This window comes from Gouania willdenowi, chromosome 18 (assembly GCF_900634775.1).
Source record: "Gouania willdenowi chromosome 18, fGouWil2.1, whole genome shotgun sequence".
NCBI lineage: Eukaryota > Metazoa > Chordata > Actinopteri > Blenniiformes > Gobiesocidae > Gouania > Gouania willdenowi.
This window is the reverse complement of record NC_041061.1, coordinates 728,807-748,234: the sequence shown is the minus strand read 5'-3', so window position 1 is coordinate 748,234 and position 19,428 is coordinate 728,807. Positions and strand designations below refer to the sequence as shown.

General features: G+C 38.2%; 1 protein-coding gene across 5 annotated transcripts; it reads right to left on the bottom strand.

The window, feature by feature from the left end:
* Nucleotides 1-3,274: 3,274 nt before the first annotated feature.
* On the bottom strand, nt 3,275-18,442 carry LOC114480129 (E3 ubiquitin-protein ligase TRIM39). Of its 5 annotated transcripts, XM_028473987.1 has the most exons (15): nt 18,369-18,442; nt 13,547-13,691; nt 13,213-13,456; nt 10,345-10,544; nt 9,843-9,947; nt 9,681-9,776; nt 8,355-8,588; nt 8,137-8,284; nt 6,534-6,581; nt 6,060-6,086; nt 5,690-5,754; nt 5,369-5,479; nt 4,341-4,459; nt 4,145-4,241; nt 3,275-3,494 (listed from the first exon to the last, which is right to left on the bottom strand). In XM_028473987.1, the coding sequence occupies exons 2-15, from the start codon at nt 13,688-13,690 to the stop codon at nt 3,342-3,344; spliced, it is 1,791 nt and encodes a 596-aa protein (XP_028329788.1). In that variant the 5' UTR covers nt 13,691; nt 18,369-18,442; the 3' UTR covers nt 3,275-3,341. The 5 variants fall into 5 exon arrangements, with proteins under 5 accessions (XP_028329788.1, XP_028329786.1, XP_028329787.1 ...); XM_028473985.1 differs by having other exon boundaries at nt 13,213-13,691; XM_028473986.1 differs by having other exon boundaries at nt 9,681-9,947.
* Between the last annotated feature and the right edge of the window lie 986 nt (nt 18,443-19,428).

Genomic DNA, 19,428 nt, shown 5'->3' with positions numbered 1-19,428 from the left:
TTTGTGTTAGCGTAGTATATATGTTAGTATAGCGTGTGTGTATGTTAGCGTACCGTGTGTCTTAGAGTAGCATGTATGTTAGCTTAGTGTCGTAGCATGTTGTAGTGTAGCGTATATTTTAGCATTAGTGTTAGCATAGCCTGTGTGTTTGCTTAAGCTTTGTTAGCATAGTGTGCATCTTAGAGTGGCAATCATTTTAGTTTATATTAGTGTCTTATAGTAGCATGTATTTTAGTGTAGCGTGTATGTTGGCATATAGTGTCATAGTGTATCGTGTCTTCGAGTAGCATGCATTTTTGTGTAGCATCTGTTAGCGTAATATGTGTTAGCTTAGCCTGTGTGTTAACGTAGCGCATATGTTAGTATAGAGTATGTTAGCATCGCGTTTGTATGCTAACAAGTGAATTTAATGATAATTTAAAACTCAGCTTGTAGCCACCAGTAGCACATGTTTGGGTTAGCTTAACATGTACTGACTCATTTTGTTTTGTAATTATTTTTTATGTTTTCTCTTTTTCAAAGTTTTTTACAAGTTAATATTTATATTAAAAAAAATCAAAAAAAATCTGTAATGACATAATTATTAAAACTCCTATTAACAGAATGTCTTTCAAATTAAGACTGCAGACAGGAAATACAAATCATCTAAAATGATATTTAAGGCAAATATTTACTGTCAATTATCTCATATAATTGTTAATGCTTATTTTATTTAATCATCGCTGAAGTTGTTAATGTTTATATTATCTTGTGTTTTCTTCCCCCTTTTTTAAACATTTGTTTCTATTTAATATTTATATATAAATGTTCCATTTGAAATGTGTAGACGTGTTTGATAAACGAACATCAGCGTGTCAGTGATGGTCGTTTGAGGAGCTCAGAGTCGAGCAGCAGCAGTTTGTTGGACTTCAACCAAAGGTCAGACTCATCATACTCAACAACTTTAATTCGTTTTAGTAATGTTGCATATTCTTGGTCATAAAGTGTGTATTTGGATTAATTTTGTGTATTTCTATTGACATTTTGTGCGTTTACTTTGGGGGTTTATTTTATATCGTTTATTTTGCATTTTTTCCTCAATTTTCAGTTTTCTTTTTTTGTGTATTTTTTATCATTAGTATTTTTTACCTTATTTTGTGTACGTGTTTTATGCTTATTTTGTGTCTTTATAGTAGTAGTTTTGTGTTATTTTTATTTTTTTGTCATTTTGGAATTTCTCATTTTGTCTCCATTTTTTTTTTTTTTTCATCATGTTTTTGTTCTTATTTTGTGCGTTTAGTTTAGGGGGTGCACATCGAAGCATTGGAATGACGTGTCATGAGATGAACTCCACATGTTGCATTAGTAAAGTGAGAAGACACGTCCCACATTCTCTCCAGCATAGCAGAGCGGTATAAACCGAGGCCGCGAGCGCTTCAAACTGGTTTTAAGCACGTCCGTCCTCCTGATTGCGAAACTATTCTGTGCGTGGTCCTTCCCTGAACCCGACTCGTCACATTCCTCTACGACAGACAAAAGCAACCGACCCTGAAGCACACGCAGCGCACAACTACGAATAACCACGGGTGGAGTCCCCACAAAGGAACCAATAAAAACCACATATATATAGTATTTACCGTCTAATTGTGTTTTGTGTGGTTTTTCGGGGTTTCCTGATCCTGTATTGATGTCAGTTATTGGCAGAAAAAAGACTGAAATCTCTGAAACAAGCAAGTAAATATAAAATAATTATTTAAAAAGAAAAATATGGAAACCACAAAAATAAAAAGTGTCAGTACACTCCAAGTAATTCTGTGTATTTTTCTGTCATTTTGTGCGTTTATGTCGGTGGCAGTGGTGTTTGCTCATGTCTGCTTTTATTATTTTTTTTATTAGCAAAGTACAAATATCTTTCATTTGTTTTTCGTAGATTTTTTAAGTAAACTCGTTCACCTGCTGACCGATAAACTCAGAGAGCCGTAGTCAGTCGTTTTCTGTTGAGAAGAGTCAACATATACGCTGATGACCCCTTAGAATAAAAGGTTTGAAAAGACCACGTATTAGGCTTAGCCCTGCCCCTTTGCCCCTTGACCCAGCCCTGCTACGTGCAATGCTAACCCAAAGATATGGGACTAGTTGCTACGTGCTAAGCTAACCTAACGTATGGGACTGGTGGGTACATGCTAAGCTAACCCAAATATGTGAGGCTGGTGGCTACATGCTAAGCTAACCCAAATATGTCAGGCTGGTGGCTACATGCTAAGCTAACAAACATGTTTGACTGGCTACTACATGCTAAGCTGACCCAAACATGTGGGACTGGTAGCTACGTGCTAAGCTATCCCAAACATGTGGGACTGGTAGCCACATGTTAAACTAACCCAAACATGTGGGACTGGTAGCTACATGCTCAGCTAACCTAAACATGTGGGAACGATGGCTACATGCTAAGCTAACTCAAACATGTGGGACTGGTAGCTACATGTTAAACTAACCCAAACATGTGGGACTGGTAGCTACATGCTCAGCTAACCTAAACATGTGGGAACGATGGCTACATGCTAAGCTAACTCAAACATGTGGGACTGGTAGCTACATGTTAAACTAACCCAAACATGTGGGACTGGTAGCTACATGTTAAACTAACCCAAACATGTGGGACTGGTAGCTACATGCTCAGCTAACCTAAACATGTGGGACCGATGGCTACATGCTAAGCTAACCCAAACATGTGGGAGTGATAGGTACATGTTAAGTTAACCTGAACATGTGGGACAGGTAGCTACATGCTAAGCTAACCAAAACATGTTTAACGAATCATGGCCTCGGCCTGGTGCTCGGCCGCTCGCCGCCCCAACTCCAGCGCCTCCATCAGCTCGGCCTAGAAGCGCTTGATGGCCGCCATCGAGAACAACTCCACGCTGCCCGCCGTCTCCCGCTCCACCCTCAGCTGCGTCACAGCCAACCAAGGCCAGAAAACTTTTTAAAACCACGTGAGTTAAGAAAAGAAAAACAAACTTGCGAGCCAAGACTAGAAAGAAAGAAGAAGAAGAAAAAAGTAAGCGCTAACTGTGTAATTCAAGACTGGTAGCTACATTTTAAGCTAACCCCAACTATGTGGGACTGGTGGCTACATGCTAAGCTGACCCAAACATGTGGGACTGGTAACTACATGCTAAGCTAACCCAAAACATGTGGGACTGGTAGCTACATGCTAAGCTAACCCAAAAATGTGGGACTGGTGGCTACATGCTAAGCTAACCCAAACATGTGGTTACAGAAATGAAGCCGTAAACATGTGGAGAGGAGGTTTTATTGGAGGTGATTTGAGTGCAAAGGTCACAGGAAGTGTTCGGAGCGGGTCACTCGGCTATGCTGACGGGCGTGATGACCAGCGGGCCGTCGTTCTTCCCTGACTTGTTGGTGCAGGGGCTGAAGAACGGGTATAGACACTCGTTGAAGATGTCGCTGAACGTGTAGATGTGGATTTTAGCGTCCACGTTGTAGAAGGACACCTGCAGATGAAGAACACACTCTTTAGCTCCTCCCCTTTCTACTGAGTACTGACTAGTTACCAGTAGCAGTTAGACTAGTATTATTATTATTAGCTGTGGTTTAGCTTCCTCTAGTCTCTGATTGGCTGGTAGGCAGAGCCTACACGGCTCCACAACATGTGTCAAACTCGAGGCTCGGGAGCCAAATCCGTCCCTTTGGAGCAATTCGGCCCACAGGAGAAAGTGAAAATGACAGAGAAAACATTAATAATTGTATAAATGAAACTCAATAATATTTGCAGGTGCTCACATTTTTTCCAGTGCTTATATTACATGATGGCCGTCATTTCTAACATTAAACTTGTGAAAAAAAAACTCAATATTCTTACAGAATCTTTTAACATTTTCCTTAATGGTCACAAATGTAGGAAACAAAAAAATGTAGAACCTGTTGTGATTGATTTCTGTCACTTGTTGATTGGATATTGTCGGTTTCTTACATATTTAGTATTTTATGTATACGTAGAAGTTTAAACTATGGCACAATAATGTTCAAATTACTTGTTTTATTGCATAAAATCTGTGGCCCTCTTGAGATCAAACTGCTCCGTATTTGGCCCCTGAACTAAAATGAGTTTCTACAAATATAAAGTCAATTTCCCAGAATGCACCTGTCCTTTCTCAAAGTCCACAAAGATGCCGATCTTGTTCGGTGGGAGGTTCATGTGGACGTCTGTGGACGGCTCTGTGCGAAAGGCATATTTACTCCTGAATACAAAGAAATACAAACATGAAATGTTTTTAACTGGTTCTAAAATAACGTAAGATTGTCCCTGATTGGTCAGAATGTCATTAATGCTCACTGACTTGTCTCTGAGGCTCAGGAACCAGAAACCATTACACGGCGTGTACTGGATCTTTCCTTTCCTGTAGACTGACAGCTTGGCCACGCCCAGATCCCAGTCTGTCTTCCCACCAACCTCCACCTGAGACGAGATCAGACGATATGTTCAGACCCTCAGGTCAACAGGGGGCGCTGTCGTGTACGGTAGTAATACTGTACCACACGAATACTGGAATAAAACATCGCGACCAAAGACTGGAGAAAAAAAACTAAGAGCTAGCCGAGGGGAGAAAAAAACGTTTGCTCCAAAAACAACCAGAAAAAAGAAAGAAAACAAGACGAGAAAAGGAAATGTGCGAGCCCAGACTAGAAAGACAGAAGAAGAAAAAATTAAAAACACGCGAGACTGGGGAAAAGAAAAACATTGCGAGGTAACTACACAAAACAAAGCGAGAACATTTTTTTTTTAAAAACGCGCGAGCCAAGAAAAGAAAAAAATGCGCTAGCTAAGACTAGAAAAAAAGAAGAAGAAGAAGAAAAAGTGAGAGCTAGTGTGTGTGAGACAAGACTGGAAAAATAAAAACCGCGTGAGTCAAGATAGGGGAAAAGAAAAGAAAAGAAAAACAGCGTGAGGTAACTACGAACCAACGAACATTTTAAATAAACGCGTGTGACGGGAAAAGAAAAATAAATGTGCAAGCCCAGACTAGAGAGATAGAATAAAAATTGAGAGCTAACCACGAGTCAAGACGGGAAGAGAAAAAAAAACATGCGAGCAAGACTGAGGAAAAGAAAAGAAACAGCGTAAGGTAGCTACACGAACCAAGACGAGAAAATGTTTTTTTTTTTAAATGCAGGCAGACGAATGTTGCACGCTAGCAAATATGGGCGTTGTGCTCAGGTCAAACTTCTTACTCTTCTCCATTTTTTGAAATTTTTGTTGACGGACTCGTAGCACAAATCTAACGCCATAGGCCCGTCACGTCGTTACATGATGTGAACCTATGGTAGTATTTAAAGTGGAGTACAGAGATGTGAAACTAGTGCTCACCTCCCAGTAGTGCCTCCCACAGGAAATGGCCTCTCTGCCTAAAACACAAACTACTCTGTCAAAACGCTCTGGGTTATCAGGCATCAGCTGGTGTCGCTCTCCACACCGGACCTACACACACACACACACACACACACACACAAAGTTGAGGAAACTCCATAAATCAGCAGTCATGGTTGGTTGGTTAAATGGATGGTTGAATGGATGGTTGGTTGATTGAATGAATGGTTGGTTGGATGGATGGTTGGTTGAATAGATGTTTGGTTGGTTTGATGTTTGGTTGGATGGATGGATGGATGGCTGGTTGGATGCAGGTCTCACACTCTTCAGGTCCTCAGACAGTAATAGTCGGGGGTGAGCTGTGTTTGCGTCCAACGTGATGTCCACTGTGAGACAGACAGACACAGTTAGCTTGTTTGTTTATTTATGTTATCTACATGTGGTCAGTTTGTTTAGTTTATGTATTTTGGTTTGTTAGAATATTTATCCATTTTCATTTTGTTTGTTCATGTATCTTTTTTTCTTGTTTGTTTTTGCTTTGCTTGTTTTATTAGTTAGTTTTTCAGTTGGTTTGTTAGTGTTTTAGTTGTTTTGTTTGTTTGGTCATCAGTTAGTTAGTTTTTTGTTAATTCGTTTGTTAGTTTTTTGTTTGTTAGTCTTTTAGTTAGGTAGTTTTTTTTTTGTTACGTACATGCATACTCCTGTATCTTCTTTATTCCTGCAGTAAAAACAGTAAAAAGTCATATTAAGTGATATCACACTAGAGGTGGTGATATTGTGATGAAAAATCAACACTGGTGATAATCACACCAGTGCTGATATTTCATACAACAGCACCACCTCCAGTGTGATATTGCTTTTATACAACTTCTACAAGCACATTTTATTAGTTAACAGTAATAGGTGACAAGATGTTATGATTTATTAAATGATTTGTGATATGATCTGTAAGAAGTCCCTACACTCTTGGAATGTCTGTCGTCCAATCAAAATACTTGGTTGGAACTAACTATTGTATAATGTTATGTAATGTAATAATTCTATCACTTCCTTGTATACTGACTCTCAGTCTGTGATTGGCTGACGTCTGTGAGGTCACAGCTGTGTGGTGTTTGAGGACAAACTTAGCTCTCTAACGTGTGCCAGAGGAAGAGGAAGGACTCACTGGGCTGAGCTCGGATGGGAGTGGGTTCCAGTGTCAGGGCGGCAGAACCTGGAGAACACAAAACTGGTAAAATGAAGAACTCCAAATATCCACATTTTTGACTCATTGATGGTTTTTCAAACTCTACACATTTCAAATATTTATTCATTTATTTAATTAATCACATTCTTGCATTACTGTACAATTTTTCATCATTTTTTTTACATTATTTATTAATTTATTGTTTGTTTACTTACTTTTTTTTTTCTTCCAAATTTCACCTATTTACATCTTTTTTCCACTTGTGGATTTAAACTGAAATATTTCTCTTTTTCTCACAGTTACAGCTCAGAAGTCGTACTAAACTCCACCACTGGTAGGCGCTGTTTGACACACGATGTTTGCATTTTGAAGGTGGGAATATTTCTACACGTGTTTTAAATCCCATAAAATGGGAAAAAAAAAAAAGTAACTCTGTCAGAGTGAAAAACACAAATAAAAACACCCATTTACACATTTGAATATTTTGGTGTAAAATCTGATATGTAATTACAGTCCTGGTCAGTTCTGGTCAGACTGCGCTAAGCAGGCCAGATACCACATCCTGAGGAGGCTCTACTATGTTATGACTACCGCCATCAGCAACATACATGACACTAAGAGCACTGGACAGCAGCAGATTCACACACACTGAAGGATTGAATCCCACACTGGTCTGTTCCCCAAAACCTTTTGACCAAATAGACCCTGTGTCAGCATCTAGCCAGCAACTCTGTCTCATTTATCAAAAACCACCACAACATTTGGGGGCTCGTCCAGGATCTACATACATCAGGTAATGAGGTAATTGCAGAAGTTTCCTTCTTAACATTTCAGATTGAAATCAGTGCCTTGCCTGTGAAATGATTGACTAGATAAAGAACTCGTTCAAATCTTAATTAGTGATGGTGAAATTGTGGGAATTTTTTTATTTTTTTAAAGTTCAAAACAAAAGTGACGCAAAGCACTCAAGGATGAGGAGTCCAAATTTCTGATATGGGTTGTCTTCTTTAGCTCTGATTCCCAGACTGATCTGTTCCCCAAAACCCTGAGTCGGCGTCTGACCAGCAACCCTAAAGTTGATCAATGTCGGGCCTGATCCTTTCAGATACTTTCAACGCATGCGCAAAACGCGTCTTCTTCTGGTCGGCCTATTTTACAGCAGTTCATGTACTATTTAAAAGGTTGAAACCCTGCAATTTAAAAAGAATTAGAAATTCATGTTTTGAGTGAATTTTGAGTTTTGGTTTTTATTTTATGTTTGGTTTTTGATTGTCAGTGTTGTGTATTGATTTGTTTTTGTATATATATCGTTTTGCTGTGTTTTTTTCTTCTTGTCTTTTGTTTAAATTAACAATAAAAAACACTACAAAATAGTCACAAACAGTATTTACATGTACTACCTTTAAAAAATGTGACAAACGTCGTGTGGTTGGTTTACGTTAAAATATCACCCGCCAGGAACTCTGTCGTAAAGCTTGCGAGTAAAGGAAGGGGCATAGTCTAAGCGCATGCGTTGAAAGGATTGGGCACCGACAATCAAAACCACCACAACAACATCTGTTCTGTTTCGCCCCCGACCAACCGATTTCTGCGAGCGCGTTCAGCTGCTCTTGAAACTTGTCCACCATGGCGGCCAAAGACCTGTAGATGGTCCCAGTGCCCAGATTGGATGGCACCGTGGTCCCAGTCCAGTCTCTGGTGCTGGGAGGAGTGGAGAGACTGGGGAAGGTCTACGTAGAGGAGAGAGAAAGGGCACCATGAGCCACTGTAGCCATTGAGCATTGACGAGTTGGCTGAGACCTTGACGCAGTGGATGTGGTCGTCCGATTTGGCGAGCTCGCTGAGCGCGCTCTCCCTTCGCCTCAGCGTGTCCACTTCCTCTTCCAGTTGTCGGATCATGGCCTCGGCCTGGTGCTCGGCCGCCCGCCGCCCCAACTCCAGCGCCTCCATCAGCTCGGCCTGGGAGCGCTCGATGGCCGCCATCAGCGCCGAGAACATCTCCACGCTGCCTGCCGTCTCCCGCTCCACCCTCAGCTGCGTCACAGCCAACCAAGACCAGAAAACTTTTAAAAACCACGTTAGTTAAGAAAAGAAAAACAAACTTGCGAGCCAAGACTAGAAAGAAAGAAGAAGAAGAAACAAGTAAGCGCTAACTGTGTAATTCAAGACTGGTAGCTACATTTTAAGCTAACCCCAACTATGTGGGACTGGTGGCAACATGCTAAGCTGACCCAAACATGTGGGACTGGTAACTACATGCTAAGCTAACCCAAACATGTGGGACTGGTAGCTACATTCTAAGCTAACCCCAACTATGTGGGACTGGTGGCTACATGCTAAGCGAACCCAAACATGTGGGACTGATAGGTACATGTTAAGCTAACCTGAACATGTGGGACTGGTAGCTACATTCTAAGCTAACCCCAACTATGTGGGACTGGTGGCTACATGCTAAGCGAACCCAAACATGTGGGACTGATAGGTACATGTTAAGCTAACCTGAACATGTGGGACTGGTAGCTACATTCTAAGCTAACCCCAACTATGTGGGACTGGTGGCTACATGCTAAGCGAACCCAAACATGTGGGACTGATAGGTACATGTTAAGCTAACCTGAACATGTGGGACTGGTAGCTACATTCTAAGCTAACCCAAACATGTGGGACTAGTAACGACATGTTAAGCTAACCTGAACATGTGGGACTGGTGGCTACATGCTAAGCTAACCCAAACGTGGTTACAGAAATGAAGCCGTAAACATGTGGAGAGGAGGTTTTATTGGAGGTGATTTGAGTGCAAAGGTCACAGAAAGTGTTCGGAGCGGGTCAATCGGCCATGCTGACGGACGTGATGACCAGCGGACCAGCCAAGACTAGCGCTAGCAAAGACAAATGTTGCGCGCTAGCACAGATGAATGTTGCACGCTAGCACAGATGAATATAGCACGCTATCAAACTATCAAAGACGAATGTTGCATGGTAGCAAAAACGAATGTCACACGCTATTGAACACGAAAGTCACACGCTATTGTAGACAAATGTTGTAGCTAGCAAAGATAAATCAATGGCATCAGAGCGAGCTCTTAGTAAGTTATATTGTAGATCTTTATAACAGAACACGTTTACCGCCAGCTCTGCCATGGACGTGCGGATCTCCTCCATCTTCTTCTTCTTCTGTTTGATCAGTTCTTGGACTTCCAGCTCCGACTCGCTCAGCAGAGCCTGAAACAGAAACAACCAATCACTGCTGCTGCCTATATCACAGCTAGACATATGAACAGAGTCAACCTTAGTTTCAATCCATCTGGCCTCGATGGTGACGGTGTCGTGGTCGTGGTGATCCTCGCTCTCACAAACCGGGCACACGCACACGTGGTCAGACTTACAGTAAATCTGTTGGTGCAGAGAACAAAGTGGTCAGTGTTTGTGTGTGTGTGTTATATATCTTTATTATTAATATTGTGGGCGTGGTTTGAATCTTTTTCTATCATGTATCTTAGTTTATTTGTTTTTTTGCATGTTGATTTATGTATTCGGGTAATTTGTATTCTGATTTGTTGTTTCTTTGTTTGTTGTGCATCTTTTTGTTATGTATTAAAGTATTTCTGATTTTTGATTTGTTGTGTATATGTGTCTTTGTTGTGTTTCTTTATTTATTTGTTTACTATCTATTTATTTATGTTTTCAGGTACTTTTTATTCTAATCTGTTTGTTATGGATCTTTATTCATTTGTTTTTGTGTTAAAGTACATTTGATCCTGATTTGTTGTGTATCTGTGTGTGTATTCACCAGGATTCCTCTGTTGTGTACGTGGCACAGGGGGAGGTTTTGGCTGCTGTCCGCCCCACTGACGGTGAACCTCCTCCTTCCTCCAGAGCGAGGATGAGGATGAGGAGCAGGAGGAGGAGGAGGGGGATAACTGGGACACACTGGGATAAGGGAACTGGAACTGGGCACTGACGTTCCAAACATGGCAGCAAAGGAGTCGTCTGACAGGTGGAGAACATACAAACATGTAAAACTGCCACTAATAACGAGTCAGTAATTAGTTTGAGAGCACTATTTCTTATTGAACTATTCTAAAAAACGTGTTCAAATGTTGATATGATACAAATAAATAATGAAACAATAATTAGACCTTTTACAACAATAAATTGTGATTTAAAAGCTCAGAGTTGAAGCTTTCTAGTGAAGAAGAGAGTAAATATAAGTGGAGAATCAAGCTTTACGCTGACGATATCTTAGTGTTCATTCATGTTGATTACGCTCTTTCTGATCTTTCTTTGAGTGTTTTTTGTTTTTTTAATGAGAGTTTTTCTACAACTGTAAACATTCAAAGGCGTTAAATCACATGTATCAAACTCATAGCCCGGGGCCCAAATTCGGCCCTTTAAAGCATCCAATTTGGCCCGCAAGAGAAAGTAAAAATGACAGAGAAAACATGAATGATTTTCTGAATAAAACTTATTAAACAATATTTGCAGTATCCAGGATTGGGGTCAAATATAATTGTAATCGCGTAATTGATCATTATAGCACAATTATAATTGTAATTGTAATTTTGAAACTCTGTTGTTGTTGTAATCCTAATTGAATTGTAATTAAGTTTAGATAATTGACTTTTTAATTGTAATTGGCATAAAAATTGTACCAAATTACAATTTAATCTAACGCAAAATTTGGCATGAAAAATAAAATAGATGAAAGATTATATTTTTTGGTGTATTTTGGTGTACTGACCTGTTATCATAAGAGATGCTAACAGAAAGCTAACACAAGGGGAAGGTTAAGTTTTATGGGGTAATTTATTTCAGACTCAGTAATTGTTATTAATTGTAATTGAACTTTAGTAATTGAGAATGTAATTGTAATTGACTTTCAGGGGATACAAAATAATCAAAACTTCATTGAAATTGAGAAAAATTCTGGTCACTGTAGTTGTAATCGAATTGAAATTGAACATGAATAAACGTAACTGTAACAGAAAAATATAATTGAGCCCAACCCTGGAAGGTGCTCACAGTTTTCCTGGTGCTTATGTCACATGATTGCAGTTAATTTTAATGTTAAACAGTTGAAAAACTCAAAATTCTTACAAAATCCTTTAATTTTCCTCTAAATATGACAATATTTCCCTTAATTACTGGTTATTTTAATTGTTCGTATTGATTTTAAACAATTGAATATTTTATCATGTAAAGCACATTGAGTTGCCTTGTGTATGAAGTGCGCTATACAAATAAATTTGCCTTGCCTTGCCTTGCCTTAATTAAATAGAAATAGGTCACAAAACCTATGAAATTTAAAGTGTAGTATTTTATTTAGATGTAGAAGTGTAAAATAAAGCACATTTATGATGAAGTTACTTGTTTACCTGCATAAAATCTGTGGTGCACTTAACAATATACTGCTCCTTATTTGGCTCCTGAATTAAAATGAGTTTTCCACCCCTGCATTAATGAACAAATCACAATCAGTATTATAATCTGTTCAGTTTTTGTGTGCTCACTCTGAAGCTTCTTTTATCTGAAACGACTGCATTCCTGCAGCGTGTCCAACCAGCATGTTGACATAGCTTTGACGAACTCATTAGCTGCTGCACTTTACGACTCCGGGTTCTCTAAAACAGCTGAAGGGAACGCTAACGCTCTGATGGGTAAAGCATTGCATCATCTGCAAAAGGTGACGCAAGCGCACAATGAACTTTGGGGCAGATTTTCTCACAAAAGCAAAGAAAAGGATCTTTATCGACACTTTCTACAGACTTCACCATCACAGATCACTGCGTTCTTTATCTGAGGGGGAAAAACTGTTGCTGTTCCACTTCCTTTGGTCATCAATATAACTGGTGACTCATAAAAAAAAGAGTACATTAAACACAAAAACTCAGTAAATACTCTATTTTTCACAATAAAATGAAATCTAAACAGTCTTAGTGACTGTTGGACTTCTCCTGTATGTGCGTTAAGCACTCGTTCAACCTGGTGTTATGGTTCAGTTGGTAATCATGTTATCTTGTGAGCACTTTTTCACTCACTTAGCACTGGTAGCAGTCGGTGTTACAGTTTGAATCCTAATCATCTTATATTAGTGATTTACCCTGAGGAAGATTTTTGCGATAATTGTCAAATAAATTCACTTCAAAACATTTTTTTACGTCACATTTGGTACCAAAATGTCGACAATAATGAGAAACATCTTCAACAAAAAAATTTGTGTCACTTCTAAATCTTTTTTGGATGTTGGATGACAGAATGTGGGGTTTGATGCACCCTAGTGATTATAGTTCTCTAACTAACACAGCAAACAAAAAACTAAAATTTACCAAATTTTACCAAAATTTGAAAATGTTATTGATGGACGCAACATTAATAGAAGTCAAAATATACTGTTAATTTGTTACTTTTTGTCATCAACAGCCAAAATAGATTTCAAAGCGACTCAAATTGTTTAACTGAAGACGTGTCTCATCATTGTGGACACCTCATCAAATATGACCTATTTTTTTGATAATAACGTGTTTTTGATAAATTGCAAAAATTGTCACTAGCCTTACTCATTAAAATGTGCTCAAAAGAGCAACCCTGCCACCAATGCAGAAGACCACTAGAACCATTTTCTTACTTCTTATATCATATTTAAGTCACAGAATCTCACCCTGACTTCGAGCGTCGGGCGACAGTGGCGGTTGAAGCTTTTTCTTCAGCTCATCGTAGACGTTTCCCGGAATTCCTCCGTCGACCAATCCCATCTTCCCTCTCCTCTCCCTCCCTCCTCCTCCTCCTCCTAGCTCCGCCCCTCTCATGGACTTGAACTGCTCTGTGATCTCTCGCAGAGTCCGGTTGATCTGGAGCTCCGGTCGCTTCTGGAAGGTCTTCTTGCAAAGCGGACACTGGAACACCTGTTGGAAAAGACACGAGTGGAAATGCAGAAGAAGAAGAAGAAACCAACCAACCAGCGGCAGACGCACAGTGAGTGCGGTAACGCCCACCTTCGAGCCGTCCCAGTATCTACTGATGCAGCCCATGCAGAAGCTGTGTCCACACGGCGTGGACGAAGGGTTGGTGAACACGTCCAGACATATGGAGCACAGGAACTGGTCGTCGGACAGAAGAAAACTGTCCAGTAAGGACATCCTGTGGGAGGTAGGGATCATGTGATCATGTTAATAAGAACATAATAATGTAAAATACTTTGTTGACTAATGATTTAGTGTGTCGTGTTGCTTTTAGTATCGACACAAAACATGAAAACTGGTGTCATATACTAAAATATACTATAAATTCAGTTTTATTTTTTCCCAAATTCCATGTTTTCCACTTTAATATTTAAAGTTTCGTTTTTCATTGTAAATATAAAATATGTCACTTTTTAAAGAAAATATTAGTTTTTAACTCCTGTGAGAAAACAACATCAATACTAATAAATAAATAAAAACTCATAAATAAACAAAAATATATGTCAAAAATAAAGTAAGATACAATTAAAAGGTAAATATAAGTTGTAGTGACATGTATTATTCTGACTTTTCCTTTTGAATTATTTATATGTCATATAAAGATGTATTAGAACAGCATTAATCACCTGATTTCCTCTCAGGGATCAATGATTTACTGAATCTGATCAGGTTTATTGATTAAGTTCTGATCAACTGAGTTTAAATGAACCTCATTTAAATGATCCTATCTTCTGTAGATCTGATGAGATGTTAGAATGTAACATTCTTATAACGTTGCTCCAACGGACTTTTAATTTGTAAACCGGAAGTTCCCACTGAAACGGTTGTACTTGAGGTAGCTAGCTGACTGTGAATGTGTAGCTATAGACACGGACAAAAGGCTGGAATAAAAAACTAAAGGACAACATGGACTGAGTTATTCTTAGTTAGCCAGACATAACAGATCGAACAATGAGCAGGGGAAGATGATTAAAGCTGATCACGTAGCACTGCTGTGCTACACGAAAAACAGACAGAGCTTTACAGGCACAGCAAAGTTAATCTGTATTTAGGAGTCAGTGATGATTTGTGCTGTTTTTAGACGATGTTTGTGATGGTTTAAGATGAGCTTAATGCAACCAGAACAGGAGGGGGGAGGGTGGTGCACCTAATAATCAGTCCCCAGAAACATTTCCCCATAAAAAATGTTCTTTGCCCCACGGTGACAACATTTCATGCCGATTCTGTCCATTTCTGCGTTTAAACGTTTTCATTGGTCAATTCCGTTAACGCGGATTTTATAGAGTCGAGCTTTATGCTGATGATACCTTTGTGTTTATTCATGTTAAAAACAACAAATCCAAAGGTTTGAGAGAATTTAGGCAAAGATCTACGTGACAATATTATCACTAGCAGTGTTTCCATAACCCATGGAAATGCTCAAAATCTAAATAACGTAATAAAAACTGGTATTGGAAACACCTGAATTTAGAAAAACACTGAAAGAGAAGTCTCACGGGATGAGATTTAACCAGAGTTACAAGGTTCCAAAATTACCTTCAACGGAAACACGTTTAAAGTACAATAATACTTTGTGGGAACTTTAGAAATATTGCATTTAATTAACCAAAACCTGTTACGGAAACACAGCTAGAGATTTAAGCTCTTTGCTAATGATATCTCTTTGTTTATTCATGTTAGAAATAACAATTCTAAAGGTTTCAGAGAATTTAAGGAAGTTACCAGGCTTCAAAACAACCTTCAACAGAAACACAGAAAAAATAGCACCACACATTTGTTTATACGTAATACGTAATAGGAGTTTGTAACGTCCCTACCTAAACCTCAGCAGGTGGATTGCATGAGTAATCACTGCTTAGGAGCCATAATATAATATAAAATAATAATAATATATGTGTCACAGGCAGGTAAGATTCTAGCAACAAATATTGGATTGTAATTGTAGTGACTTTATTAAACCAGTAATAGTGCAAACTACATACAGAGCCTTTAATGCACAACACATGGGACTTTTGTTTGTTTACGTAGGTGTTTGTTTTTATTCAATTTGCTCTATAAAAAGTTCACAAGAAGATGTAATTGTCATTTCAGTGTAATTTAGTAAAGCACTCTGAGAGCGCAAGTGATTTATTAAACCACAGTGCACTATGTTATTTAAATGGTGCCACATTAATTCTTTTTAAGATTTGTCACAAACACGTAAAGAGTACAGCACGAGTACTGGGCGGGACATACACACAATGCACTTCTGTTACCTTTGGAAATGTGCAAAATCAGAATATCGTAACAAAAACTAGTCATGGAAATGACCAAATTCTGAAAAAAATGCTCAAATATTGCAAAAAATATTAGTATAATGTAATGCAAACAGCTGATGTTAGAAGAGTGTTTCTTCATGGAGCTCAACCCTGAGTGTTTTCCCTGGATTTTAAATCAATTTTACAGTCGTCGTGTTTCCATAGCAACAACCTCGGTCTGTCAGAAGAATGGGACTCTTTCATTGGTCGAAAGTATTGATCGAACTGTTGATATATGAATAACAGAGAGGCCTTCAGGAGGTTCCTCTGACATTCTACGACTAAAGATTTGGTTTTAAAGGTGACGGAGATGAGATGAAAAACAGGCCATGGGTCAGGTTATATAACACACACACACACACACACACACACACACACACGTACACAGGTTCCCACACATTTTTCAGTCGATCAGATTAGGATGGTCAGAGGACAGCGAGGAATGAAGCGCGGCCAGATTCTGGCGTTTATCACGTTATAGTCAGAGAGGAAGAGGATCATTAATCAAACCTTTGTTTTTAAGGTTTTTAGGAGAAAACATCATATTAAAGGAACCATTAGTTTGTCTTGTGCTTTGATTTTTCTATTTGCACACGACAAACCTGGCAACCCAAAGACAAAAGCCGACTCGTCTTTAGTTCCGTAATTAACCAAAGATGTAATAAATGTAGGAATGTTTCACCAGGACACAGAATATTAAGATTTTTAAACATGAGCTAAAAACCTGATTAATCAGTTTAGCTTTTATGTAGTGCTTTATCATTTTATATTTTTATTCTTTGAAATATTTGATTTGTTAAAGTTTTTATTATTATTGTTCTTAACTTTCACTGCAAATTTTAATGTTTTACATCTTTTCTTATTAGTCATCTTTTTAATTATTTTATTAAATTACATCTGTGTTTATTTGTCTCTCATTTTTTTCTATTTTTAAGTCATTTTAAGTGTTGGTCTACAATTGAATTTGTCGTCATAGCAACACTTTGCCTTTGAGGATGATGTCACGGGTTATTTTCCGCAACCAATCAGGAGAGGTTTTTTATAATCTAGACTCTGGGGGTTCATCGTTTGGGGAAACTGGTGAGGAAGTTAGCGCTGTAAAACCGCTCAGAAATATCGAGAGAAAACGTCCCATTAAAAAAATTAAAAAGTCATATTTCTAAAAGTCTGAGACGGCGTTTCACTCGATGCTCAATGACGCGATTATTAGATGAGAAATGTAACGATCTACAAACATTTGTATTGGGACATTTTTGAAATATGAATCATAAAATGCTTTATTTTGAGTTTGAATAAACTATAAATTCTGCTGCTCAAGTTAAAGCCATTACTAAGGTAACCAGATAAACGTTACTAAGTTAACCAGATAAACGTTACTAAGTTAACCAGATTATTTTGTGCGGCCCCTAAAGATAATGAGCAAAAAACTTACAAAATCACTCCAAGAAACACACAAAACGACATAAAAATACACAAAAAGGGCAACAACAAAAAACACACACAAGATGATTACAAATTAATTAATGAAAAATATACAAAACTACTACAAAAATGACTCATAAACACACAAAACAACAATAAAAACACACAAAACCACAATAAAAACACACAAAATGAGAATAAAAACACACAAACCCTTTGTTCCTGTAATAATGTTCAGATTGGTCCTCCTGGATTTTGAGGTCATGTTGTCCACACGTGATGGCCGTAACCGTGGCGATACATTTGTAAGACTTAATAATTAGTCTTTGTAAATGAATGAAGACAGGACGTTGTGGGCTCAGACCTTTGGAGAGATTTGCAGGTTCTCGTACCCGAGCAACCGAAAATAAAACATTAACGCTAAAGTTTCAAAGTTAGGTAAATGCCATCTCTCTGTTTACATATTATTAATATAAATCTTTTATGAGTTTCCTACTGATTGTATCGTTTTTGTTTTGATTTTAAAGAACTGTTTTAGATCAAGTTATATATGTTTATTTTTGTGGATGTGTGTTGTTTTGTGTATTTTTCTCTTATTTCTTGTATAAATGAAGTAGTTTTGACTGCTTTTGGAGAAAAATCTAGTTTTTTTTGTCCTTTTGTATAATTTCTTTTTGTGTTTTTAGGAGTAAGTTTGTGTGTTTGATGTCATTTTTTATGTCATTTTTACACTTTATTCTAATGTCATTTTGCACGTTTTTGTTGACATTCTGTGTATCTTTGTGATTTTGTTGTTTTTTGTTGTCGTTTTGTTGTTTTACGTGGTTTATGTGATTCTTTTGAAAATGTTTGTTTTTTTTCTATTTTGTATACATTTCTTGTAGTTTTGTTTGCTTTTGGAGAAGAATCGTGTATTTTCTTGTTTTTTTCTGCAATTTCTGTAATTTTATTGACATAGTGAGGTGTTTTTTTATTCTATTTGACTTTTCTTGCTGCTGTAACAATTAACCAAATAATTCTAATTTCTTTATATATAGTAACACCTCACAACAATAAAATGTATATATATTAACAATAATTAAAAACACAAATATAAATAATATAATGTATATATATAGGAAGTGTACCTATCCTACCTTTACGCCGTCGATCCCCAATCGTTGTGTTTTCAGACTGAAGTGTGTGTGTGTGTGTGTGTGTGTGTGCGCGCGTCTCCTACACACACAGAAAGGGGCGTGTCATGAAGCTAAGCCCCGCCCCCTCACATAAACCCTCAGGTTTCCACAGATAAACCAACGTGGAAGAACTGGTCGAGTCGGGAACAAACACGTTATCGCACTGGGTCAAAGGTTTCCCTCCAGCAGAATGAGGAGCTCAGAGTAGAGCTGTAACCACCACCATGTCTCTATTTATCAAACATTTTATTGCATTTCTAATTGTGCACATGTTGTCCTACAGTGGGTGGAGCCTATTAAAGGGACGATGCATATTAAAAAAAAACCTGTACACACAACATTACCCACACACTACATTCAATACCAACATCCAGCTCACTCTCATCTACTATATATACTTAAAAAAAACAGTGATTCCTAGATATTTCACTTTAGTTACCATTTCTATTGATGTACCGTTTGTCAGTACATCTTTGGCAATATTATTTTTGGAAAAGTACATACAGACAGTTTTTGAGGATCAGTTGGAACCTCTGCAGACATTCTGAAACATGTGTTATAGCAGATGTAAGTTGTTGAGCTGCTTGATGTTTTGTCTTTAGCGTGAACATAAATGACGGCATCATCTGCGTATAACTGGCACTGTGCATTGGATGGGCAGTTACTTGGAAAGTCATCTATCTATCTATAAAAGCAAGGAAGTTCTTCTGGTGTGTGTGTGTGTGTGTGTGTTTATGGAGTGAATGTCTGTTTGACCTGAAACGTTATGAACAACGTGCACATAGCCCGAGTGTTTGCATGCGTCATTTTGGACTTTTTTGGCGATTTCAAAACGTTTATTTTCATGTTTGTTTGAGTGTTCGCTGTTTAGACCGTACGGACGAGACCTGGAAGTTATTGGCGTGCTGTGGCTGTGTTGAAAGCACAGCGGATACGGCATTATAAACGCTGATATTTTCCCCACGTGCTATATAACCAAATGCACACCTTGGATGTACATGCTGAACGCACACAGAGCCAG

Excerpts from the sequence above, each read along its gene's own strand:
- LOC114480129 (XM_028473983.1), bottom strand. The coding sequence starts at position 13,690 with ATGTCCTTACTGGACAGTTTTCTTCTGTCCGACGACCAGTTCCTGTGC. Across the intron at positions 8,285-8,354 it reads ACCACATCCACTGCGTCAAG|ACCTTCCCCAGTCTCTCCAC; the intron begins GTCTCAGCCAAC and ends TCCTCTACGTAG. Across the intron at positions 4,242-4,340 it reads TTCCTGAGCCTCAGAGACAA|GAGTAAATATGCCTTTCGCA; the intron begins GTCAGTGAGCAT and ends CTTTGTATTCAG.